Source organism: Notamacropus eugenii, chromosome 4 (genome assembly GCF_028372415.1).
Source record: "Notamacropus eugenii isolate mMacEug1 chromosome 4, mMacEug1.pri_v2, whole genome shotgun sequence".
In the NCBI taxonomy this organism is placed as follows: domain Eukaryota; kingdom Metazoa; phylum Chordata; class Mammalia; order Diprotodontia; family Macropodidae; genus Notamacropus; species Notamacropus eugenii.
Window position 1 is genome coordinate 198908983 of NC_092875.1, and position 27525 is coordinate 198936507.

The following is a 27525-nucleotide window of genomic DNA, read 5'->3' on the forward strand; positions in this document are numbered from 1 at the left end:
TCCATAGAAATCCAGTGAGAGAAGTGGGTAATTTTGCATGTATTTCTTAGCAAAGGAACCTTTCCATTCTGTATAATAACATAGTACAAAGACTGCCAAAATGCAAATATGACAATGGGGAGGGGAGATGAAGAGAAACCAGACACCCCAGATACCCTTTTTCCCCAAGAGTGTTTCCTAGTGCACTCAGACCTTTCTGTACTCATGAAGATGAAATTTTGAAGCCAAGTGTAATGTTTTGTATTTATCCAAATTAAATTTCATTTCACCTAATTTAACCCAACCCTAGCCTATCAAGATCCTTCTAGATTTTAAATCCTAAGAATAGTCAATAGTAAAGCAGTTAAAAGCAGTTTATATTGACAAAAGACATGGATGTGAGTCCATTGGAATGATCTCCAAAAAATGAAGAGGTGAGGAGGAGGGTGCCCTGGGAGAAGGGAAAGGGAGAAGGGAGAAATTTTTCTCTCATAAAAGAGGTGCTAATACAGAAACATAAACTAATATAATCCTTACAACAGGCCTAATACAGCATAAATCCATCCTATAAATCAATAACAAATAATATATCATTAATACAGTCACTGATATGCATTAGATCACAATTATCTGAGTAAATACTGACTAAATTTAATAGGGGTATCAAAATAATCTTCACAGTCCCTGAGAAATTATGTGATTTACCTAAGGACACACAAGTAGTAAATATCAGCCATTAGATTTGGTCTGAGGTCCTCTGCATCAAGAGGTAGAATGCTTTCAACTGTTCTAGACATGCCTCACCTTCCCTTCTTCTCAACCCTCTCTCTCAGAGAGAAAATATATGTAAAATCATTGTCAAAAAGCATAATGGTGCCATACACTATAGGATATTATTTTAGTGGCCTACATTTTATCCAAGATGAATCCCATTGAGAATGTGTAGCAACTCCATAAATAACTGAAAAATTGTTTAAGTTTTGACTGATTCTCAAAGTCAGAAGGATAGGTTAACTATTCTGCTGGCTTCTGGGATTACCTCAAGTGATCAGAGTGCATGTGACTGATGTAAATAAGATCTGCCCGGCACAGCCTCTCTAGCCAGTCCAAGGGAGGCTCGTGAAGCAGCCACCATCCTCTAGCAAAGGCAGGACCAGTTAACCAAGGGTCAAATATCATTTTCTTATCTCCTAATCTGAGATCCATGCAGGCATGGGTGAGGTATGTTATCTAGAAAGGTAAATAGACAAGAAAAATAGACATGAAGATTATTAACTTTTTTGATTGCTTATCAGTGAATGAATTACTTAGGCTGAGCTAGGTATAAGTGGCATGTTAGTGGACAATGTTTCTTTGTATGATCCAATCAAATCTTAGAAGTCAAGTGAAAGAGGAGTTTTTATAGAAAATTAAAGTCTAAGGAAGCCAAAATGGAATCCCAAGAAAAGGCTTGCCAGCCAAGACTACATATAGGAAAAAAAAAAAGATTCATGTGTTTATGATCTGGGTATCAAACTAATAGATATATCAACTTCTTAATTCATTTCATTTACCTCCTGATTCCTTATCTACAACCTATAGGAGAGCCAGAACTAGAACTAGAGAAAAATAGACAATGGCCTGGGGTGTAATGCAAGGAAAAGAAAGATCTTTATTTACTTAAAGTGTATGAGCATTTCGGATAATTTGTTTCCAAATCTATAAATGCAAGAACGAGAACAAGAGAGGGAAAATTAACCATAAAGAAGAGATTTTCTTGAACTCAAGCTGAGTTAGGGAATGAGCTAGAGAGAGAATTTCTGCAAAGCTAGTCATCTCTGATATATCCATATTACTAGAATGCTTATGAACCTGGAGAGAAATAATAATAAAGTGAGTCTGTAGCAGTTATAGTGAAAGTTGATAAGTTTGTTCAGGGAACCACCCTATAAATAGGTAGTGGCTACAATAGCAATGTTGAGCCCCAGACAGCTCTTCCACTTTAATGGATATATGAATAGGGAACAGCATAAGAAAAGACAGTGTAGACATTCCTTTCCTTAATACAAATCATAGTGTCATGCTTATCTATTTCTTTCTATAAATTCAATTATTTCAATTCAACAACCATGTATTAAAGTTGTTAATACATGCTTTCATTAATACATTAATACATTTATAAATAATTCAATTTCAGATCTACTTGGTCAGCCCTAACTTCTCTGATGACTCCTAGTCTTATGTCTCCAGCTGTCTATTGGACATCTTGAACTGACTTGAATTCAGCATATTGCAAAATGAACTCACTATTTCTTCCCTACTCCCCCAGACCCTACCTTCTTCCTACCTTCCCAATTGTTACTGAAGGTACCACCATCTTTCCAGTCACCCATGCTCACAACCCAAGTGTCATCCTAGACTCTGCTCTGTCTCACCCCCTCCCCATTTCTGATATAACCTATTGCCAAGGCCTTTAGATTTTACCTTCCTTATATCTCTCATACATACCCCCTTCTCCCCTCTCTGACTGTCCCTACCCAGGTGTAGGACCTCATCACCTCATGCTTAAACAATTGCAACAGCCTGGTCTCTCTGCCACAAATGTTTCCCTACTCCAGCCCTTCCTCTACTCATATGTCAAAGTGATCTTAAAGTACAGATGTGACTTTGTCATTCTCCTACTCAATAATCTCCAATGGCTCCCTATCATCACTTGCAGGATCAAATACATAGTTCTCCATTTGGTATTCAAAGGCCTTCATAACCTGGACTTCCCCACCCTCTACCTTCCAGTCTTCTTATACCTTATACATCAGCACCAGAACTATCACCACCACATACTCTTCTGTTCCATGACACCAACTTCCTTGCTGTTCCTCACAGAAAACACTCCCTCACCCAACTCTGGGCATTTTCACTGGCTCCCCCCACATGCCAGGAATGATTTACTTCTTCATCTCTGCCTCCTGCCTTCCCAGGCTTCCTTCAAATTCCAACTAAAATCCCATTTCTTCAGAAAGTCTTTCCTGATCTTAATTAATTCACTGTCTTTCCTCTGTTGATTATCTCTTATTTATCTTGTAGACAGCTTGTTGGTCCATACTTATTTGCATCAGACAGTGCTGCATTAGATGTGGGCTCCTTGAGAACAGGGATTGTCTTTTACCTTTCTATGTCTCCCTAGTGCTAAGTACAGTGCCTGGCACATAATAGGGCTTAATAACATAGCTGATTGATTGATTGATTAACTGACAGTAAAATGGAAGTTATGAATGGGAGAATATCTGGAAGGAAAGATAATCACTTCAAGATATCTATGAGATATCCAGTTTGAGATGTCTAATAATCAATTGGAGAAGTGAAAAGGAAATTCAGGAAAGGAGTTAGGGCAGAACAAACATGAGATTCATTAACATAGAAATAACCTTTGGATCCATGGGAGCTGATGTGATTAGCAAGCAAAATAATATGGAGGAAGAAGAGAAGAGGACCCAGGTTAGAGTCCTTGGGGACACTCACAGTTAGAAGAATCCTGAACAAAACTACTTCCAAAGTGCATGCTATACAGTGTGATATAATTTAAATAGTAAATGGATACAGGAGACACTTCACTGGATGGTAGTCTTTGCATTTTTTTCTATTAAGTTACATGATTTTTAAAATACACAAGTAACAAGATAATTTTAACTTTTTTAAATTTAAAATTTCAATTTAATTTATTTTAAAAATTTAATTTAATTGAAATTTGAAATTTTAAAAATATACAAGTAAGGATTAGAAAGATCATATTATCGTATTGCATCAATGAGACTGTGACGTCTTGGGGTTAGCATTGAATCTGGAGGTGACCAGCAAGGCAGGAGAGGTTAGAGTGAAGGCCCTAGCAGAGCGACCAGTAGGAAAACAAAACAATCCCAGCAGCTTCTGCCCATGGTAGGGGTTCTGGTGTTGCTGTGTTCTATGTGGCACAGTCAGTCAGGTTCAGGGTCTGAAGTTTGATCCTAGGAAGGAGAATGACTATGTTCCATATCTCCTAGGCTTGGAGCCATGGTTATAAACTAATTTAAATCTGCCTAAGTCTGGGAGAAGCCAGAGACATGAATAGATAGTGTATTAATTATAATTTTATTCCTCTTCCTAGTAACATGTCAAAGAGTTAAAAATATTGTAGAAAGTTAGGCATGTCTGTTTCCTGATGTAGTTAGCCTGTCACATGACCAGGTGTCAATGAAATATAACAGATTTAGGGAGGAAACAGGATTTCTGGTTTAAATGTGAGCTATTGTGATGCATAAATTACACTAGCCACATTTTTAGATTTATAACTCAAGCCACACAGAAAGAAATAGAATTGGGGGGAAAAGGTTGTGAGCTCTCTGAGAACCATGGAAAGTCTGGCATTTCTTGAAACTGTCTTGCATTGAATGGAGAATGTTATTTTCTAGATAAACATAAGAATTCCTGGAAACGGGCTTTTATTTGGTAATAGTATCAAATTAGTGGCTAGGAATGTTGTTTGTTAAACCTGATGAAGGAATGCAAGCAGAGGCAGCGCCCAGAACAAGTTTTATTTGTGTACTTGTTTCTTTTCTCCCATATTACCATTGTTTATGTGTATGCACAGGGGTCTGTGTTCTATCTAAATTTCCTATTTTGTCCCTGAACATCCCCCTCCATACACACATTCACACCTTGCGCAGCGCTGAGCATGTAGTGGCTGTCTAATACATGCTTGTTGAATGTTGCTGAATTTAATAAGCCTGGATATATAGAGTCAGAATGATAAAGCGGAGTGATGGATATGAAGTTAGGAAGAAATAGGTTCAAATTCTTCCTTTAACACTTACTAGTTGTGTGATCATGAGCAAGTCACTTAAAGCTCTCTGAATCTAATACTTTACAGAGGGATTGTGAGGTTGAAGTGAGATAATACACGTAAAGCACTTTGCAATCTTGAAAACACTTTAGAAATTGTCATCATCATCATCATCATCATTACCTGCACCTCTCCGAAAGCTAAGTCCTCAGGAGGACGAGGGTCTGCATCCCAAGGGTTAGGAGGATTCAGTTCTATTAGCAAAAGTCCATTGTTCTCATCCATTTCAATGACTAGAATCAAAACAGCAATAAAAAGGTACTAGAATTAATGGGGGAGAAAAACTCTTTGGAAACAGTAGGCAGTAGTGAAAGTAGCACTCCTGAGGTTGAAATCCTCAATGGTCTCTTAGAAAGAGATTCTCCTTCCAAGCAATAACCCTTCTTCCTTCTCCTCCCTTTTGTCTCCCTCACACCAGCCACGACTCTTCTCAAAGGTAAAGTGTGGGTTAATTTATTTCATTTTCAGTTCATATTGTGTACTAATCATTGCTATTGTATTTCAAGTGCATTAGGGACAAAAAACTTACTTAAAATTACAAATAATTATTTTTATATGAATATTTTGGGGGATGTGGTACCAGTCATCTGACTTTACATTATTTCCTTTGGGAAAATTTGCTTTGCAATAGGAACAAATCACATGACAAACAGAATCTTGGAATTAAATTCATAAACTGAGGTTCTACTGTAGATAGCTTTTATTTCTTCTTCTGAAAATGGCTTGTTGTATCCTTTGGCCATTTATCAATCTTATTTTCCCCATATATTTGAGAAATGAGATCTTTATCAGAAAAACTTGCTATAAATTTTTATAATTTTTTATTTTTATATATCTTATTTTTATATTACTTCATTGTCTCTGCTTCTTTTTATTTTTAATTTATTTTTAAATTTTTAATTAATTTATTTGTTTTCAGTTTTCTACAATCACTTCCATAAGTCTTAGATTTTCTCCCTTGCCTTCACTCTCCCTCGCCAAGATAGTATGCAATCTTATATGGGTTCTATACATGCATTCTTATTAAGCACATTTTCACACTAGTCGTGTTGCATAGAAGAATTAAAATGAATGGGAGAAACCATGAGAAAAAACAAATCAAAATAAAACATAAGACAAGAGAATATATTCTGCTTCATTCTGCCTTCCAGTTCCATTGTTCTTTCTCTGTATGTGGATGGCATTTTGCCTCAAGATTCCTTTGGGAATGTTGTAGGTCCTTGCATTGCTGTGAAGGGCTCGGTCCACCAGAAATAGTCTTCACTCACTGTGGCTGTTACTGTGTACAATGTTCTCCTGGTTCTGCTCATTTCACTCAGCATCAGTTCATATAAGTCCATCCAGGCCTCTCTGAAGTCCTCTTGTTCATCATTTCTTATATCACAATAGCATTCCATTACATTCATATACCACAACATGTTCAGCCATTCCCCAATTGATGGGCACCCCTCGATTTCCAGTTCTTGGCCACCACAAAGAGAGCTGCTATAAATATTTTTGTACATGTAGGACCTATTCCTATTTTTATGATCTCTTTGGGTCATAGTCCTAGAAATTATATTACTGGGTCAAAGGTATGCACATTTTTGTAGCCCTTTGGGTATAGTTCCAAATTGCTCTCCAGAATGATTGGATAAGCTCACAGCTCCACCAACAATGAATTAGTGTTCCAACTCTCCCACATCTTCTCCAGCATTTATCATCTTCCTGTTTTGTCATGTTAGCCAATCTGATAGGTGTGATGTGGTTCCTCAGAGTTATTTTGATTTGCATTTCTTTAATCAATAGTGATTTAGATTGTTTTTTCATATGACTATAAATGGCTTTAATTTCTTTCTCTGAAAACCGCCAATTCATATCCTTTGACCATTTATCAGTTGGGGAATGGATTTTATCTTCCCCATATATTTGAGAAATGAGGCTTTTATCAGAGAAATTTGCTGTAAATTTTTTATATTACTTTTTTATTTTTTATATTTTTTATTTTTATATTACTTCATCATCTATGGTTCCTTTTTAGCAAAATGTAGTTTGCCTGATTATCCGATTTAATCTCTTTTTGCTTGTCTGAAATCATAATTGCTACCCCTGACTGTTTCAGTTTTAGCTGCAGCATATTAGATTCTGCTTCAGCCCTGTATTTTAATGCTATGCATCTCAATTGTGTCTCTTGTAAACAACATAGTGTTGGATTCTGTTTTCTAGTCCATTCTGCTACCTGCTTCCATTTTATGGATAAGCTTCTCCCATCACATTCACAGTTATGTTTACTATATATTTCCCTCCATCCTATTTTCATGTTTATTCTTCTCTCTCTCTTTTTATTCTACCTCTCCTCAAAAGTCTGTTTTGCTTCTGCTCTCCCTTTTTTCATCCCCTCTTTTATCTCCTTCCCCTCCTATTTCCATACTGTATAAGACAGATTTTTTTTATACACAATTGGGTGTATCCCTCTTTCTCACCACCTCTTTTTTTTTTGTAGATCATTCTAATATAATGGACTCACATTCATGCCTTCTGTCTATGTGAACTACTTTAACTGCAATCATAATGATAAAGCTCTTAGGAGTTAAATGTTAACATCTTCCCATATAGGGATGTAAGCAACTGAGCCTTATTGAGTCCCTTAGGATTTGTCTTTCATGTTGACCTTTTTGTATTTCTCTCGAGTCTTATATTTGAAGATCATTTTTTTTAAATTCAGCTCTGATCTTTTAATTAGGAATGCCTTAAAGTTCTCTATTTCATTAAATATCCATTTCCCCCCAAAAGGATTATACTGAGTTTTACTGAATGAGTTATTTTTTGCTGTAATTTTAGCTCCTTCGCCTTCCAGAATATTATATTTCAAGTCCTCCACTCCTTTAACATGGAAGCTGTGTGATCCTGATTGTGGCTCCATGATATTTGAATTTTGATTCTTTCTGACTGCTTATACTATTTTCTCCCTGATCTGGGAACTCTGGAATTTGCCTATAATATTCCCAGGAGCTTTCATTTTGGGATCACTTTGAGGAAGTGATCAGTGGATCCTTCCAATTTCTATTTTACCCTCTGGTTCTAACATACCAGCACAGTTTTCCTTAATAATTTCTTGAAATATGATTTCTAGCCTCTTTTTTGATCATGGCTTTCAGGTAATCCAATAATTCTTAAATGATCTCTCCTCAATCTATTTTCCAAGTCAGTTGTTTTTCCAATAAGATATTTTATTCTGTCTTCTCATTCTTTTCATTTTGTTTTATTGTTTCTTGCTGTATCATGGAGTCATTAGCTTTGACATGCTCAATTCTAATTTTCTTAGGGAATTGTTTTCTTCAGTGAGCTTTTGCACCATTTTTTTTTTATTTGGTCAATTCTGCTTTTTAAGGAGTTCTCTTCAGTGAATTTTTGTGTTGAGGGAATTAAAATTATTCTGTATCATTTAAGTGTTGATTCTATTCTGTAAATAACCCTATTCTGTATCATTACCCCATTTTGTGTAATCATTCAGTCTATATTTCTCTGTCCCTGAGTCAGCTTTTACTCTCAGTTAGTTATAGGTAAACTTGTTATCATCCCCAAAAGGCATTTTGTCCATCTTCACTTATTCTTGTAAAATTCTTATCTCTCTAATAAATCCTTCTAGTACCAACTCAGGTCTGTTAACAAGGCCTGCAAAATATTGATGAGTTCCATAAAACAATTAACATTCTTTAACTGTCAAAGAGGGGTAGTCACTAGCCCTACTTTCTTTAAAATAACCAATCATATTATCCCCTCCTCCCAAAATGCTGTCTACCCTGTAACGAATCATATTGTCTTTGCCACCTACCCAACTCTATACTCCCCAAAACCATGTAAAGCTGGTGACCCCTACTTCAGAGTCTTTGGTCATTAAGAGAGCACATTGACCCAATTTGTTGATTACTGCTAGCCTAACAAATAAATTGATCATGCTTATATCATTGCCCCAGTTTACGCTGATTTTCAAATATAAGAGTATCGCCTTTTCCATTTGGCCTATTCTTCTTCTTAAGGAGTTCTTCAGTAAGTTTTTTGTGCTTCTTTTACCATTAGATCAATTCTGTTGAGGAGTTATTTTGTTCAGTATTTTTTTCCGTGTCTCTCTTACCAAGCTGTTAATTCATTTTTCATAATTTTTTGCATCACTCTCATTTCTTTCCCCAGTTTTTCATTTACCACTTTCATCTCTTTCTTTAACTTTACCAGGAATTCTTATTGCTTTTGGATTCAATTAGCATTTTTCTCTGAGCTTTGTTTGCAGCTGTTTTCATGAAGTTGTTTTCTTCTGAAAACTGTCTTAGCTTTTTATGATCAGGTTCTTTTTTTGTTATTTGCTCATTTTTCCAGCCTACTTCTTGACTTCGAACTTTTTATTAAAGTTCAGTTCTGCTCACCTCGGGGTGGAGAAGTGTTGTCCCAAACTTTAGGCTTTGTCATGCTACTATTTTCAGAGCTAGTTCTGGAGGTCTACAAAGTTTTGGTGCTCCAAAGGTCTGATCTGGAGAGATGTGTGGTCCCTGCTTTCCTGGTCTGTGTGCTGGTGTTTACCTAGGAGAAGTTCTTGCTCCTCTGTAGCAACAAGCATTAGTGCCTCTCTTGGCCCTGCAACTATGACCAGATCTCCTGCTCTCCTGCTGTCCTGCAGCCATAAGAGCTAATGCTCCTCTCTGCCTTATAACTGTGAGTAGGGACCCTGCTCCCTTGTGACTGACCTCAAGCACCCTTCCACACCCTTGAACTGTGACCCAGAACGACATATGGGCAATTGAGTTGCTAAGTAGCACCAGGTGCACCCAGTGACTCACCAGTTATCTGGCTGAGAGCTCCCAAAGAAGCTGTTGCTCCTGTTGCCACTGTTGTAGTCACCTCCAAGGTCCACCACTGGTACTGCTGCCCTCTGGGCATATTCCAACCATGGTATCACAGTCTTTTTCAGACCTCCTAAGTTGTCTTAGGCTGCAAAAGTATTTCACTCTGACCTTTTGTTTACTCTGCTGCTCCAAAATTTGATTTGAGGAGTTATTTTAAAGTTGTTTGAAGGGAAATGTTGGGAGATTTCATCTGGGCTGCTGCCTGTATTCCACTATCTTGGCTCTACCCTCATCTGTTCATTTTAAAACACTATACAACCACAGGTTTTTATATTTAATTTATAGATGGAGTAATTTGAGACAGAGAGTATCTAATAATGTGGACCCTAGAGGAAAACTTTGGAGTATGTATGGAAGTATTAAATCAGGAGTCCTCAGTCAGTCTTTTGTCATCTAATGGTTGATTAGGTACAATCTCAACTGACTGATCACCTTCTTAAACAATGTCTTTGCCCTCAATCTCTAGAGATAGCTCTTCTCTCTACTCAGTCTTCACCCTACAACCTTCTATTTTGAAGCTTCATATTGAAATACCATGTTCTAACTCCAAACTATCACATTTCTCATTTGTAGCAGCTATAAGAAAGAAAAAAGGAAGGTAAGGAGAGAGGAAGGAAAAGTCTTAAGATGAAATCCAAAAGGTTTTGCCCTTGTCCCTGTTCTTGGCTTTATGTTCTCTATTATTTCAATCACTCATAATCTTTACTACCAAATCTATATCTCTACCCCCACCCTCCCAAGTATTCCTGGTACTTTAATCCCTTATTTTTGTTACTTGCTGGCTAAATGCATCCTGGAGGTCCTCAAACTCAGCCTATCCAAAATGGCTTGCAGTTAACTTTGATTTGAGTGAGCGAGGGCTGTGCAAGGTCACCAGTCTCACTTTCTTCTCCTGAGCCATCTGGGTCCAATGGGCTGATATTCATCAGGATGGCTGGAGATGGTCCAGTATACAATGTGAGACCCTGGTCCTTTCAGACTGAGATAATATCACATTCTCACTTTGAATGAGATATACCCATTCAATGAATAGCCTTCTTTAAGGTGTCATGGTCCTCTTCTAGAAAAGGACAAACACAACCTGTGAGTGAGTAGCAGCTCCTCTCCTCCTCCTCCTTCTCTTTCTTCTCCTTCTCCTCTGGTGTTCTAACCAGGGAAAAGTATACTCCAAGCCTCAAAACTGCCTTTTTTCCTATGGGTTTACTGGCTACATTTCTTGCTCAAAGATCAAGCCTTAAAACCAATTCACTCTGGAGCTCTAGACTGGACAACAAATCCCCACCCACCTAGCACAGAGTGAATGTAATTGCTAAATAGTAATTGTTTCTATTTCTCTCAGGAATCCTGAGGGTCTCTCCCTCCCAGTTTGATTTTTTTTTTTTTATTAAAGGGGCCATCCCTTGAGTAAGTACTTAAAGAAGCCTATTCATTGAATGGGTGTATCTCACTCAAAGTGAGGATATGATAAGGCCTTAGCCTGAAAGGCCAGGATCTCCCATTGCATCCTGGACCATCTCCAGCCATCCTGATGAATATCAGGCCACTGGACCCAGATGGCTCAGGAGAAGAAGGGGAGGTTGGTGACTTTGCACAGCCCTCCCTCACTCAAAGCAAAGTCAACTGCAAGTCATGGTCCTTTTCAAGAATGAAGGACAAACACAACAATCTAAAATGGACTCCTCATTTCTCCCAAAGTAATATTCTTCCCTACAATTGTCTCTTTCCATTTATACCACCCAGTCACTTAGTCCTCTTTATGTAGTACAATGGTAGACACTCAATAAATGCTGGTTGAACTAGAATTATGCATCAGAAAAAATCTGAGAGATCATTTAGTCCAACTCCTTTATTGTACAGGTGAGGAAATTCAGATCCAGAGAGAGTAACTTTTCCAAAATCATACAACTAATGAGTGCAGAGATAGAATTCAAATCCAAGTCTTCTGACTCCAAATCCAGTATTATTTCCATTAAACTAGCTTGCGTCCTTGAATGGAAAACTGAGAAAAATGTAGCATTTTGCAATATCTGCACATTTTCTGGGTCAGTATCTTAATAACTCAAAAGACAACTTAATTCTCCTATTTTTTCCTACTCACTCATATGTCTGTTGGGATAAAATGCCCTACTGTAAATGGGCTTCTGGATAGGGAATACTGCCCCCAATCTCCACCCTTTTGTAACAATTATTAAAATACTTTCTCAGGCTCAGCCCTCAGGAAGAGTCAGACATGACTAACTGACAAAACACCAACAATAAAAGGTGCACCGGCCACACCCCAATTACTTGCTGCTTTGGTCTACAAATAAAATATTTTTATCTTCCCCTCCAGTTTTTTTTCTCATTCCTTACCTAACCTTAATTTTTGAACGGACATTGCCTCAGTCAAACCGAGACCCGGGAAAGACCTTAGCTTAAAAAGGCCCAGGTCTCCCATTGCATCCAGGGTCATCTCCAGTCATCCTGATGGATATCTGGCCACAGGCTCTGGAGAAGAAAGTGAGGCTGGTGACTTTGCACAGCCTTACCTTACTTAAAGCCAATTCACTTGCAATTCATGGCATCACCTTTCTGATGTCATGGTCCTCTTTGAGAATGAATGACAAACAACTAATAAAATATTTTTATCCTTCTTTTCTTGAGTTTGCCTCAATGACCAGGACAAGGCCAGAACCAAGATTGTAATTTGTATTACTTGCTGACTAACTACACCATGTTTGTTTAATTTATTGGCCTTCACAGAATTTTCCCTAAGCCCGACCACCACAGGCTTCACTTTCTTGCTCTGCAAAAAAATAAGGTTGAACTGGAATAGGTGCTCTTCAAGGTCCCTTCTAGCTCAAAATTCCATGACTGATTAATGAGTGAGAGAAATTAATATTATACTATCATATTAATAACTAATTATTAATTTGTGATCCACCCTTTTTCTTTGATTTCTGTTAAAGTCTAACTCCTGAAAAAGTCAAGTCAGGCTATGAGTGAAGAGACTGCTCCTAGCCTTCAAGGCAAATGCTCATTGACTAGGTTGGATGAGACCCCACCCAACTGGGAAATCTAATTTCTGTTTAGAGTACAAATAGTCTGAATAAATAAATAAAGAGATAGTTTAATAAATACATAGTCTAATAAATCTCAAGTCTAAAATCAAAGTCTAAAAGGCAAGCCTTTGCCTATGGGAAGAATCCTTGTGTCCTTAATCTCCTCCATTAGTAATGTTTAAGGCAACTCAGCTCATGAAGGAGAAAAATAGTTAGAGAGGTCCTGATGAATATGGCTTCCCCTCCCCAGATGCCTTTAGACCTCTGAGTCTCATGATCAAGTCATGTTCTTAGCAGGAGGAGCTGAAGACTTTTGACCTACCTCATTAAATGTCCCCCAATCAGGGTTGAGTTTCACTTGTCAGGGTTGTTCACTTTCAGGAGGGATTTAAGATGGTTCATAGCCTCTCTTGGAGTCTTTGGTTACCCAGAGAAACCACTGACCATTAATTTATTGATTACAGGCTAGCCTAATTAACAAATTGATTATTAATTACCCAGAAACTGTCTCTTGGGGGTTATCATATACCAAATGAATCAACAAAAAATTATCACATACTCTCTCTTCAGAGATGACATGTACACATACATATCAGTGCATAAAATATATACATAAACACATAAGGTAATGATCAAGACATAAGACAGAGTTAAGGGCTATAGGTAACTGAATAAATGCAATTACCATAAGTGCCTCCTCAGACCATACAACCTGTTATGTAGGTTTCAAACTGACTGTATTCCCAAATACTTGGGGTCTTTTTGTGCAATTAACAAATGGACATTCAGTTAACAGAATAATTAGACTACTGAAGACAAAAATTAATTTCATCCCCACATATAAGTAATTTGGACTGTGCACTGTCATGAAATTGCTTTTAATTGCAAGACCCTTAGTGTATCAGGCAGAATTACTGATTATTGACAATGCCACTGAAGGACAAGGCTTAACACATATTGGAAAGCATGTTAACAATAGCTGTCCAAAAGACACTAAACAGTTAAAAAATATCTTAACTAACCTTCTATTTCACTTTTTCTTTAAAAGAAATGAATCATTTAGGGAGATGGTTTAAATATTTGCTTTCTAGGCAAGGCAGTCAGTTCATTAGCATTTATTAAGCACCTAGTATATGCATGCTGAATGTAACAAAAAATGAAAAAACAAAACCCACACTCATGGGTTATCACCTATTCAAGGGCTGGAAGTAGAGGGTGGGAAATTGGGAGAATATTTCTAAAATGTCAACTCCTCCTTTTTCCCATCCCTGTTCCTGTTCAGTAAGGCACTGTAATATACTCTGCATACTTTTTACTGAAGGATATCCTATATTTGGATTTTGCATCAAACATCTACAAGCCAAGGGTTAGCTGAAAATATTAGTTGTTATTGAGTCTTTTTGACCCCTTTTGGGGATTTCTTGGCAAAGATACTGGAGTGATTTGACATTTCTTTCTCCAGTTCATTTTACAGATGAGAAAACTGAGGCCAACAGGGTTAAGTGACTTACCCAGGGTTACAGAGTTAGTAAATGTCTGAGTATGGATTTGAACTCAGGAAGGTGAATTTTCCTGACTCCAAGCCCAACAATCTATCAGCTGCACCCTAGTTGCCCAGCTGGAAATATATACAATTTGAATTAAGGCAGAGAGCAAAACTGAGGTCTGAATGTTAGGAGTTTTGCTGCCTGTTGTGACTATACTAGTACCCTTTTGTCTGATATATACTCTATGAAATAGCAAGGTAAAGTCATATGGATCTGAGGTCCATTATATTTCCCTTAGGCTAAATTTAAGCTAACTGTAGTAAAACGGCTAGGTTGCTCTAAAACTTAGAGAGGAAGTGGTTTGGGTGGAGTCAGTCAAAGACCTGCTCTTACCTTAAATCGCCCCCTCCCCACCCCCAGAAGAGATAAAAGAGGATTAAACTCTACCCCTTTCCTGAAGAGAGTAGAAGAAAATATCAAATACTAGCTTAGCCAGCTACTTTCCCCAGAGACATTCATGGTTTTCCCAAATAAATTAAGGAGGTGAATTATAAAATGACCTCCAACTCTAATTCTATGTTTCCAAAAGCCTTAGGCTGCCAGTCTGTTGCTTGAGGTACTGAGATGAGTCACTAGCAAGAACAGGAAACAGTAGACTGGATTCCTTGCCAGGCCCTTGTATGTTAATATTAACCTATAACATTTTTACTTCCAACTTGGGTCGTTAAAGATTGACAAAATTGTTAATGTAATGACAGAAAATTGTTAATATGGATTGTAATATAGACTGCCTCAACCTCTTAGTCATCCTGACAATGTCAAAATTACAGTAACATCCTTGTATTCCTACCCTTAAGATAGCAAGAGAAGGTTGAACTGAGCTACACCTTAAGCCTTCACCCTGAAATCTTCAATCCCCCATCTCAGAATCTTTCCTCACAAATCAGCTTAAGGCTGGTTGCTCCCTTGACATTCTCACCCACTTCCGTTGGAATTCATGGCTTGAAGGGAAAAACAGCCAGAATGAAGGGGTTTTCCTTGCCTAGATTGCCAAGAGCCACTGGGTTCTCCTGGCCAGGCTTTGCTACCTCATACTGCCTCCTCCCCCTCTCCTCCTAAAACTATAAAAAAACTTTTTCATGGGTCTCTTTGGTGGGGAAATCCACTGGACATTCCCCAGAGTGGCAGGTGTGCTACCCTGTGATCTCTATTAAAGACCATTTATTCCTCAACTCATGGCTTTGATTTATTTCAGGACTTGACATTAAATGGTTGTAGCTGTAGGATTCATCAAAAATTACGTCTTCCATGGTCCCAGGAGTGAGCTTCTTTATGCCCTGGTACCAGCACAGGCCTCTTGTGCCTAGTTCCCAAGCTCCCTCCCCACCGGAACCAAGTAAGTACCTAAATCACACTTGAAGCTGGACTCCCATCTCTTTTGATTGAGTCTGAGTTGCCTCTTTAATGGAGAATTAGCAAAAAAGATGCACGGACAATCAATTTGGGGTCCACTTTACCTGCCCCGCCCCCCCCCCCCCCCCCCCCCCCAAGATACTGTAATCAGTCAAACTGCAGTCTGACACTTGCAAGTTTTTGGAACCTTCGCCTTCTTTGGCAAAATTACAAAGAAGGAGGCTGGATCTAAAATGTTTCTCCTCCAGGAAGGATCAGGCCAGTTGGAATCTCAAAAGAAAGAACTTTCCACATTTTTTTAAAAGCTGCAGGAGACCTTTTGTCTGTCTTTGTAATGTGTTAAGTGCGGTATTTGTTTGTATTCATGCATGTGTGACCGGAGATAGCTAGTAATTCAAACTGAGGGTAGAATCTTTTCTGTTATCAGTCTTGTTTGCTGATGTGTGCTTTTCTGGATTCGGCAGAGAGCTAGCATAATGAAGATTTAAAGTCAAACATCTTTGTGTCCTTTTTGCTGTTTCTTTTGTGTTTAAAATTAAGCGAGTCTTTTCCTGAAGTCACTATCACACACTTTTGAATGTATATTGTCTGATTGGTAACCTATTGATCTGTCTATTTCTCTGCATTAAGAGCCTTTGTTAATGTATATGCTTATTAACCACTGGTGAGCTCTGAGCTTTCACAAAGATCTTTTTTTCCCCCTTTACTTCCCGAAACTGGTCTAGTTTCAGCATGTAAGAATTAGAATAATACTCAGAATCAAGGGAGGTAAGAACAACCTCTCCCTAGAAAAACTGGTTCCTGATTTAAAGGGGAGAAAATAATCCTGGTGACAAGAGAAAAGAGAAATGTTGGAAATTTTAATTGTATGCTTGGGAGTTTTGCAAATTAAAGTGAAATAGGAATCAATTTAGGAATAACTTTTGAACTTTTGAAATTTTACTGTAAATTACGTGAGACTCCTATTCATTTTCATAACAGATTCAGATTTATTATTTTATAGTTAAGGAGGAAGGAAACCTTAAGATGTAGCCCCCTATTCATATTTAGGGTACCTTTAATTTTTAGTTTTAATTTAGACTAATAGCCTACACCTGTCCTAAGCCATGTGGTCCCTCATGGGGAAATTTCAGCTAATTTTAAATTAAAATTGAACTAAAAATTTCTTCCCTTTGTCTAACTGGAATCTTGGCTAAATTTAAATTAAAATGAAAGATTTACTATAACTGTTTCCTTTTTTCCAATCAGGCTAATGTGATTTTTATTAGATAATGCAAACCTTTCTCACCTTCTGATCTCTACAATGGGAGAACAAAATGGTAAACTATTCCAGTATCTTTGCCAAGAAAACCCCAAATGGAGTGATAAAGAATCAAATGAGACTTAAAACTGACTGAACAACAAAAGGGATTCTAGAGCCTTCCGAGCTCCAGAGACAGCTTGTGCAAAAGTATAAATGGGAGTTATAATGTTTGCCATTTCCTTCTCCAGCTCATTTTACAAATGAGGAAACTGAGACAAACAGGATTAAGTGACTTGCCCAGGGTCACACAGCTGGTAAGTGAGGACAGGTATGAACTCAGGAATACGCCAAACCCAGTACTCTATCCATTGCCACACCCCGCTTAAGAATATAGGGTATCTGTCTGGGCCATGCTTTACCCCAGCCATATTCCTTCCATATATATTCTCTTCATGTCATTCTCATTGTTACTGGACTCTGCAATCTCTAAAACAGACCTCCAAATATACCTGAAGGAGCTAAGCCACTCGATTTAGAAAGTCCCCCCCGGGGTTGTGCTATTAGGATTGGCAAGTGTATGAGAACATTTACATATGTATTCAGTCCAACTCACTATCTTCTTATGTCACCTCTTGCTTTGGAAATTGTAATCAAATCAACTGCTTCTGGAAAGACTTTGTTAATCAACTGCCTCCTCACTTTCTCTGTGAATTCCTAGACCAAAACACCTTTTCTGAGTCACCATTTCCCAATACATGAGGTCTCTGATTAGAAAATAATCTCCTTGAGATGTTTTGCAGCACTCATACACATGGGCACACACACATACATACAAACACACACACACACGCACATACACACACACACACACACACACACACACACACACACACACACACACACACACACACACACACACACACACACACACACACCCCTATCTGCCTTTTTGGTATCTCTAGTACTTGGTAGAATGGCTGGTATGCAGTAAATAATACATAGCAAATTCTTTTTTCATCCATTTTAACAGGGAACCACTGGAGCTTTTTTGGACAGGTAGGTGGTGCAGGAAATAGAGTCCCAGGACTGGAGTCAGAAAGACTCATCTTCATGAGTTCAAATCCATCCTCAAACACTAGCTGTGTGACCCAGGGCAAATCATTTATGTTCTGTTTGCCCTTGTTCCCTCATCTGTAAAATAATCTGGAGAAGAAAATGGGAAACCACTCCAGTATCTTTGCCAAGAAAACCCCAAATGGGGACATACAGAGTCAGACATGACTGAACAACAACCATCAAGCTTTCTTTAAGGTAAAGGAACATGATAAAATTTATACTTTAGGAATATCAATTTGATAGCTACATGGAACGTAGATTGAAAAGGGGAGAGACTGGAGGCAGGGAGACCAAAAAGGAGGCTCTAACAATAATGCAGGAAAGAGATGTGTATGTAACATGATGAGGGCCTGAGCTAGGATGATGGCTATGTGAGTAGAGAGAAGGGAGTGGATGCAAGACAGGTTGTAGGGGTTCAATTGACAGAACTTTGCAGATGAGTAAATGAGAATGAAAAGTGAGTGATAGTGGCATGTAAGTAAAGTCAAGAGTTGAGGGAGATTCTAAGGTTGTAATCTTGGGTAACTGGAAGATTACATCGCCATAAGCAGAAATAAGAAAGTTGGGAAAGAGGGGTGGATCTGGAAGAAAAGATAATAACTTCTGTTTTGAACACATTGAGCTTTAAATGCCAACTGACCACACATTTAGAAATGCCCAAGAGATAGTGACAGGGTATAGTTGAAATTTGAAGCCAGGTCTCATCTGCCTTCAGATTTGGCATCCTTTTCACTTCCCCTCCCTCTCCTGACTATAAAATATTAAGTATGTCATCATATACACCAAAACACTTATTAAATGGAGAAATTGATTTCGATATTAAAATTAAATTTTTTTCTCTATTTCTCCTCCAAAATACCCCATTCCTCCTATATCCAGAGGGACATTCCTTCAAATTGCATTTATAGTTTCTGACAATACATTTCCAACTCTAAATTTTTCTGGGACCAAGTTAATTTAGAAATCATAGCATCATATAATTTACATTTTGATAATTTCATTTTTTTGTAGCCAAGGAATAGTAGCCTAGAAGCTCCATGTTCATAAAATGAAGCTTGGCTCAGCAGCTCAGCTCTTTCTGGGGGCTTCCTTATTCAGGCTACTTCTGTCAATGTTGTATCAGTTGCCACTACTTTCCTACCTAGGCTACATTGTAGTTAACTACTCTGTGTGTGCATAGATGTGTGTGCTTTATTAATGTAATGGGGCTATGTAATGTGTCTGGATCTCTTAACATGTAGGCACCGTGCATCCTTTTCCCACATGGGTGGAAAGAGCCTCCTTTGAATGCCTGCATGGCTAAAAGAAGCTGCATCTTCTAAAAACTTCTAAGCTAAGACAGATTCCCTCTTTCCTGAGTGCTCTTTCCTGCTGTATCCAGAGGTTGAAAATCCACAGTGTGGTCACTATGAACTGAAGTAGGAGGTGGCAATAGATTCCCCACCCCACTTCTTTGAAATGGGCCTAGGGATGTTTATTTTTGTCTCGTTTGTCCTCAGTTTATGTACGGGAAATGATTCTCACCAGACCTGGCTAGTTCAAGTCACAGGCGACTTTGGAGCCAGGATCACAGGTGGAATGTGGCAGCTAGTCAGTCTCCCTGGCAGGGAAACTTTGAGAAGCCGGGCTGCCTGGGACTCAAGCCTGAATAGGGTTCTGGACTTGAAATTAGGACTATGCTTTATTGGAACAAAGCTAAGATGTGAACCCAAACCCTTCCCAGAGACTGAGGTGGTACTGAGGGGGAGATTAAACCCCATAAATTGGGGAAATGTGTCTGCATATTTGTTAACATACCTTGGAAATAAAGTAAACAGCTGAGCCTAAGATTATCCCAAGAGGGCACATGATATTCAGTTTTTCCACTTAAAACAAATTGCTGGGCAACAGTCATGGTATTTGTTATACTGTTATAAATCTCAAACAATTGAAATTAGCTGTGCATTGTACCCTTTCTAGACCTCTATGTGATTTATCCTTCTTTCTGGATTCTAATCATTAGCTTCCATATTTTCTCTACTTCCTACCTACTGCACTCTACTATTCCTTCCCATGGACACAACAAAAAAAGACCAGCCGTGAATATCTTTCATGAGGCCGTAAAAGGAAGGCAGAGTCCTAGGAAAAGACTGTCAAAGTATACTGGAAAGAGAACTTGAACAGCTCTAGGAAGACCTCACTTTACTGGGAATGTTGGAAAGGGTATTCTTGTTGACAGTTGGCTGGGGCTAGGTGGCCTCATCTCGAGATTCTGCAACCTAGATTTGAATGGTGATTCTCCTACTTACTGTGAGACCTTGGCCAAGACATTTAACCTCTCTAAATCTTACTTTTCTCAACTGTGGAAATGAAGGCGTTGAGCTAGCTAAATGATCTCCAAAATCCATTTCAGCTCAGAGTCCTATAATCCTGTTCTGTTCTCTACATTTTCTAGTCCTCTCCTTTATGTTATTCAGCTGTTTTCAGTTGTGTACAACTCTTTGTGACCCCACTTGGGGTTTTTTTGGCAAAGACACTGGAGTGGTTTGCCATTTCCTTCTTCAGCTCATTTTACAGATGAAGAAACTAAGGCAAATAGGGTTGACCGACTTGCCCAGGGTCACAGAGCTAGTAAGTATCTGAGGCCATATTTGAACTCAGGAAGATGAGTCTTTCTGATTTCAGTACTAGTGCTCTATCCACTGCACCACCTAGCTACCCATTCCTCTCCTCTATTGAAACATAATGTCTTTGAAGCATCCTGAAGAGACCAAAAGGTGATGCAATCAGACTAAATGATGTATAAGAATTTCTATTCTCAAATCCATCCTGTATGCCACTGCCCATTTTAGTCTTTTTAAAAGCACCATTCTGGATAAGTCTCTTCTGCTCAAATATCTCTTCAGTGACTCTCCATTGCCTCCCAAATTGAGTTTGGGCTTCTTACTCTAGTATCTAAGACCTCTGATCAACTCTAAACTATCTTTCCAGCTTTACCTAATAGGTACTTCTTTATATGTGTCGAAAACACCAATCATTTTTATGTACCAATATACCTTGATTCTTTGTACTTTTACTATTTTATTCATGCTTTACCTCAGCCTGGAATGTACCTTCTCTCTCCATCTACCCCACCTGTTGAAATAGCACCTATTCTACCTGACCCATAAGAAGTGACACTTATCTTTATGCAGTTAACCTTTATGATAGGTTGGCTTGGGATAGTAAGTAACATGCATAATGTTATTCCTATGAGGAAATGCATTCTCAATCCCAAACCACTTAAGTATACATAAAAGTCAAGAGCTGGGGACTTTCTATACTTATATTATCCTCATTCATAATAGCTTACATTTATAGAGGTTTTTCTTGTTGTTTGTCCAGATCTTTGATCCCATTGATGTAGAAAATTCTCAGAGAGCATTTCTCCTACTAAAGAAGGTCTGTACTTTTATGCCAACTTAGAGTCTTGGTTGCCTGGGGCGACAAAATGAAGTTAATTTCTAAGGATCACATAGTCAATATGTGTCAGAGGCAGAACCTGAACCCAGGTCTTTCTGGATTGCAAGACTGGCTTGCTATCCACTTCACCATGCCATGCTTCCTCTCCAATAACTCACATTTCCATTTATATTTGGGTGTGTATGTTCATCCCTCATTGCCAAACAAGACCATGACATCAGAGAAATGATGACATGACTTGCATTTGACTTTGTTTTGAGTGAGGGAAGGCTGTGCAGGTCACCAGCCTCACTTCTCCTCCAGAGTCATCTGAATCCAGTGACCAGATATTCATCAGGATGACTGGAGATGACCCAGGATGAGGCAATTAGGGTAGAGTGACTTGCCCAAGGTCACACAACTAGTGGGTGTCAAGGGTCTGAGGTGAGATATGAACACAGATCCTCCTGACTCCTGCACTGATGCTCTATCCACCGCACCACCTAGCTGCCCCCACATTTATATCGCTCTTGACTGGGTTGTTAAAGAACTAACTTGCTCATAACAACAAACTTGTTAAGTGGCTAAGTATTGTTATAAGAAGAAAGCCTCTTGTTCTGAGGGCCTGGTCTTTCTTCTAACCGACCATCTCTGCTTTAGATAAATCTCTTCATATTGTCCTTCCCCACCCCTACCTTCACCTTTTTGGGGGATTCTTCTTTGCCTAGAAACTTTCATGCTTGAAACTTTGATTTCTCATACTAGTATGCTAATTATGATTTTCCTCTCTGTGAAATCAAAGGTGAGAAATTAATCAGAAATGCCTAAATAGGCCTCTCTCTCCAACAAAACAAAACAAAACCCTAGCCCTCTTCAATATCCCTGAACTCCATTATATACGAAGTGACAATCAGTCCTAGAAGTTTCAGAGAAGTTGGTGGAATGATGTACTGAGTCCAACGGGTAGCATCTTAAAGGACCATTGTGAACTCTTTTTTCCTACTCTAGACAGAAGACCTTTGTGATTAAGGTTCTAGATTGCATCCCTTCCTTGTCTTTGCCATTCCTATTTTGGAATCTGTTCCTCTGGTTTGGTAGAGTGTGGGGGCTATCCTGGTGTCTCTCCTTTTGTGTTCTTAATCTTGACGTCTCCAGCTAAACCATGTAGCCTCCTCTTATTCATGTCAAAAAGGTCTATTATTTTCAGCATAGTATGACTGATCTAATTCTTGAGAGCTGTATTTAAATCCCAAATGGAAAAGAAGAATGTTTCAAATGACTTCCAGCCAAGATGGCGATCAAAATGGGAGCCAGGCCAACCAGCTCCTATATATCATCTCTACCTTAAACCTGAAATTTCCAGTAGGCCAAATAATGATCAAGAAATCCAATGAGAAACTATACTAAGTGATTGTTTTTCCCACTCCAGTAGTACATTAAAAAAAACTGGAGGGACTCCAACTCCAACTCCAAGGGACTCCAGCAAAGCCAGCATTACATAAGCAAACAAGTCAGCAGCCTTCTAGGATGATCAGACATAAGAAAGAGTCTAATGGGTCCTGTGCCCAGAAATGGAAAGGGAAGAGGACTCCCTAAGGAAGGCTTCAGGCAGGTCAGAGAATCCCTGGGTGATTAGAAAGCTTTAGAATCAAGACCTTGAAAGCCCAGAAGAGCTGCGGTCATCAACCTGGTACTACAAAGATCACACTAGAACACCTCAGGTCCAGGGACTTCAAAGTCCCTCAGATTCTTCCCTGAGATACCTGGTAGGGCCCTGAAGGCCCAGTATTCTGAATTTCAAAGATCATGAGGGCCTAACCCTAAGAACTGGAAACCCAATACAGCAACCCAGATGACCCAGGGAGACACCACTCCACCCAAAAGCATATCATATAGTAGAACTGGCCTCTGCATAAAAGCCCAGTATAGGAACTGAAATGAGATGAGTAATTCAAAGAAAATGTTAAGCAGTATTATTGTACATGTAGAGATCTACCCACCTCCTCCAAAAAAAAGGAACAAGTAACTCTATAAGCAAAGAGTCAAAGAGAAAAAAATGGTTTTTCCCCATAGGGATGACATTTGGAAGAAATAAAGCAAAATATTTTTTAAATGAAATTAAAATTCTGGAGAAAAAGAATTGGAAGGAGAATAAATAGCTTAGAACAGAATGTGGTAAATGTTATTCAAGTAACAGACTTCCTAAGACTAGAATAAACCAATCTGAACTCAATAATTCCATGAAACAGAGGTATCGGAACAAAATGAAGGATTTTTAAAAATAGGAAAAAAATGTAACATATCAGCTATCACAAACAGTTAACCTGGAAAACAGGTAAGAGAAAAACAATTTAGGAATCATGGGACTCCCCGAAAAATATGATTTAAAAAAATCCTGGACTTTATCTTTCAAAAAAAAATTATAAATTAAAACTACCCACATCTATTAGAACCAGAGGGTAGAATGAAGATAGAATGAATTTACTTAATATCTCCTAAAAAGAAAAGTCCTAGGAATGTTATACTCAAAATCCAAATCATCTGTGTCAAAGAAAAAAGATGGAAGCATTCAGAAAGATGGAGTTTAAGTACCAAGCAGCTATAGGTTCTTCCAGCACCTCACAGCTCTACTATAACTGACAGGATACAATATGCCAAATGACAAAAGCCACAGATTTAAACTCAAAATTAACTTATCCTAAAACAAGCAAACAAGCAAAACCCTAAGTATAATCCTATAGGGGAAAAAAATGGATCTTAAATGGAATAAAATACTTTTAAATACTCTCGAAAAAAAGAAAAACTGAGTTAGGAACTTTAAAAATATAAAAATGAATCAAGAGAAATCTAGAAAGGTAAATTTATTTGAGCAATTCAGAGGAGATAATGGTATAGTGCTAACCCTTTAAAAGAGGGAGAAGAAACAAGTGTCCCTCCAGAACCTTAATGTCTTCAAAAGGTACTGAGGGAGTTATATAGGAAGAAACAGAGGTTCTGGGAGTGGATTGGTTCTATTCTGAGGGTTTGAAAAGACCCTCAAAGGTGGCTAAGTGGATTGAGTACCTGGTCTGCAGTCAGGAAGACTTATCTTTAAGAGTTCAAATCTGGCCTCAAGCACTAGCTGTGTGACCTGGGCAAGTCATTTAACCCTGTTTACCACAGTTTCCTCATCTGTAAAATGAGCAGGAGAAGGAAATGGTAAACCTCTCCAGTATCTTTGGCATAAAAATCCCATATGGGGTCACAAAAAGGCAGGCATGACTGAAAAAGACTAAACAACAAAACCAAAAAAAGGAAGTAAAAGTAATACTATTGAAAGAAGGAAGGGGATAGATACAACTTACTATTTCTCAGAGAAGAAGAATAAGAAAAAAGGTTATGGAGAAAAGTATTGGAGAATTGCCATTTAGATTGAGAATAAAAATTACTTTTAAAATGAATAGTTCAATCATTATTATCACCATTTGCTAGTCAGAAAAGTAGGGCTTGCAAAAGTTAAGTGACTTGTCCATATTCTGACATCTAAGTGACAGAAGTAGGGATTTATCCCTAGATCAGGTGCCCAGATCCTACCACAGGGCTCTTTCAAGGAATCATAGAAGGAAGGGACCTTGGAAGTCACTGAGTCCAAATCACTTAATTTTCAGATGAGGAAAGAGACTCAGAGATTAAATGACCTATGCAATGTCGCATAGATAGTAACTGGTGACAACAGGATTTCAAGTCATTTCCTTTGATTCCAAATCCTGCACTATCCACACTATATCATACTGCTTCCATTCTTTCCATTACTTCAAATCATTCTATTAGAATTTGAGTTAAGATGGTATTTTTTAATTCCTCCTTGTCCCCTGAAACACTCAGCACTAGACCTTGCACATTGTAGAATTTAATAAATGGTGAGTGAATGAATGAATTCTAGCTTTAAATTTCCATTGTTTAGCTCTAATCCTGTAATGTAAACCATCAAAAAAATTCACAAACAAACAAACAAAAAACCCACACCCAGAGCTAAAAATAGAAATTAAAGATACACTATTGGAACTCAATAATAATAAAAACAAATACATTGGGCCTTATGAATATTGAATATATTTACCCAGTTCATCTTGACAGAAACTGCCTGGTGGGTTGATGTACTTCATGGTGCTCACATCAAGTTTCCAATTGTGCTTTGTGCAACGAACAGACCTGAAGAAAAAGTTTTATATAGGTAATGAGCAGTAGAGACAGTGTTACTGGATGTCTTTTAAAGCAACATTATTTTAGCAGATTACTGGAAAGATTCAAATGCATGATTTTTCTGATGAAATTAAACTAGATGATTCTGCAAATAAACCACTCAGAAAGTTGAACATTCGATAATCTCCCTCCCTATTCTCCACCCCCATCTTGCTGCCAAGATCCCTGGGAATAGGAAATAAATATTATTGGTAATAGATGATGATAAAAATGTGAATGAGTACCATATCTCAGAATAGCATGTATTTTAGAAAATAAGAGGACAGTCTGAACATAAGATAGTTTCTGGAGCTATGTGGCCCTAGCAGAAGCTAATATGAGGAAGAGAGTTGACCTTCGAGGGAATAAATATTTCTAGAAATAGAAATGTCCATCTAGATCCATGATGATGAGGAGTTTACATAATCTTCCACCCTAACTCCAAACCCCTGGCCATGGGCTACATACTGGGTATGTATGTCACTGTGGAGAGGGTTATACTTTCATACGGAGCGACCCATCTCAGCTTTTTCAGTTTCAGAACACTAAATAAGGAAGCCTCAAAGTAACATACCCAGGATGTTGATCTAGAGATATTTTTATACAAAAAGAAACTAAGTGGTGTGTTAATATAACTTCTCTTTAAAAAAAAAAATGCTTGAGAGTTGTTAGGCTTTTCTCTATATTTCCCATTTCTTCCTTTCCTCCCCTCACTTCACTCAAGTATTACAAAAATAAGAAAAGTTATTTATTAAGCATTTGCTATATGCCAGGCACTGTTCTAGGCACTGAGAATCTAAGTACAAAAAATGAAACAATCCTTACCCACAAGGAAGTTACATTCTAATAAGAGATGAGGAAATAATGGGGAGGGGGGTAGAAAATGCTGAGGATGGAAATGTTTACAACTAAAAACTCTCTGAGGACTAATTCCCAAACTAAAACACAGGGGAGAAAAAAAAATGAGGGAAAATTGGCTATCTTGAATACACAAAGTAGTTAAGAACCTCTGTCAAATTCCAGTGATGTCCCTTGGATGCTTTTGGAGTGGGATGAGAACCTTCTTAGAAATCCACTTCTTAGACCTCATTTTGAGATGTTGTCAAGGCTGTGCCAGAGAAACATAACCTCCATTGGAAAAACTGTAGGTCTAGACCTAGCAACAGATCATTTGTCACACAGCAACCAGACTTTGAACAGTGGGTCTGTACCTTGTTGAAGAATTGGTTACAGGGTTCTGCTTTTTTTTCTAGTCATAACAACTCAAGAAGACTGTGCATGCGTGCGTGTGTGTGTGTGTTAAGGCGCAAAGGGGGTGACAAATAGAATTAGTGGAGGGATGTTCACAATGATAAAATTATGGCTTCTTGAAGTGTTACAGTCTATCTTAATAAGTATTAATAAATCTTAATTAGCATTTATTAGGGGCCCCACTGTGCTGAGTGCTATCCACTTTGTTTCCACAAAGAAAAGGAAAAAAATAGTCCCTATCCTCAAAGAGTTCATAGTCTAATGGGGGAGAAAACATGAAAAGAACTATGTACAAACAATATACACATGAGATAAATTGAAGAAGGAAGACATTAGAAATTAAGTGAGTTCAGGAAAGTCTTCTCATAGAATATAGAACTTTAGCTGAGACTTGAAGGAAAGCAAGAGGTGATGAAGAGGAAGAATATTCCAGGTATGGGGGATGAATGCCAGTGTAGAGAGATGAATTGTCTTGTGTGAGTAACAAGTGGCAAGAAGGTTAATGTCTCTGAATCACAGAGTACATGAATGTAAGAAGAGTGGAAAGAGAGGCAATTATGTGGCACAACAAGTAGAGCACTGGCCCTGGAGTCAGGAGGACCTGAGTTCAAACATTTGACTC

The 27525-nt window shown here is 38.2% G+C and overlaps 1 protein-coding gene across 3 annotated transcripts in view; it reads right to left on the bottom strand.

The window, feature by feature from the left end:
- LOC140500919 (cytidine monophosphate-N-acetylneuraminic acid hydroxylase) overlaps positions 1–27525 on the bottom strand; it is a 114384-nt gene that overhangs the window by 51781 nt on the left and 35078 nt on the right. For all 3 annotated transcript variants that reach the window (XM_072603991.1, XM_072603989.1, XM_072603990.1), the window contains 3 exons: positions 25531–25622; positions 4958–5067; positions 1019–1209 (listed from right to left, as the gene is read on the bottom strand). In XM_072603991.1, coding sequence (XP_072460092.1) covers positions 1019–1209; positions 4958–5067; positions 25531–25576 — 347 coding nt within the window. In that variant the 5' untranslated portion in view covers positions 25577–25622. The remainder of the gene's footprint in view (positions 1–1018; positions 1210–4957; positions 5068–25530; positions 25623–27525) is intronic.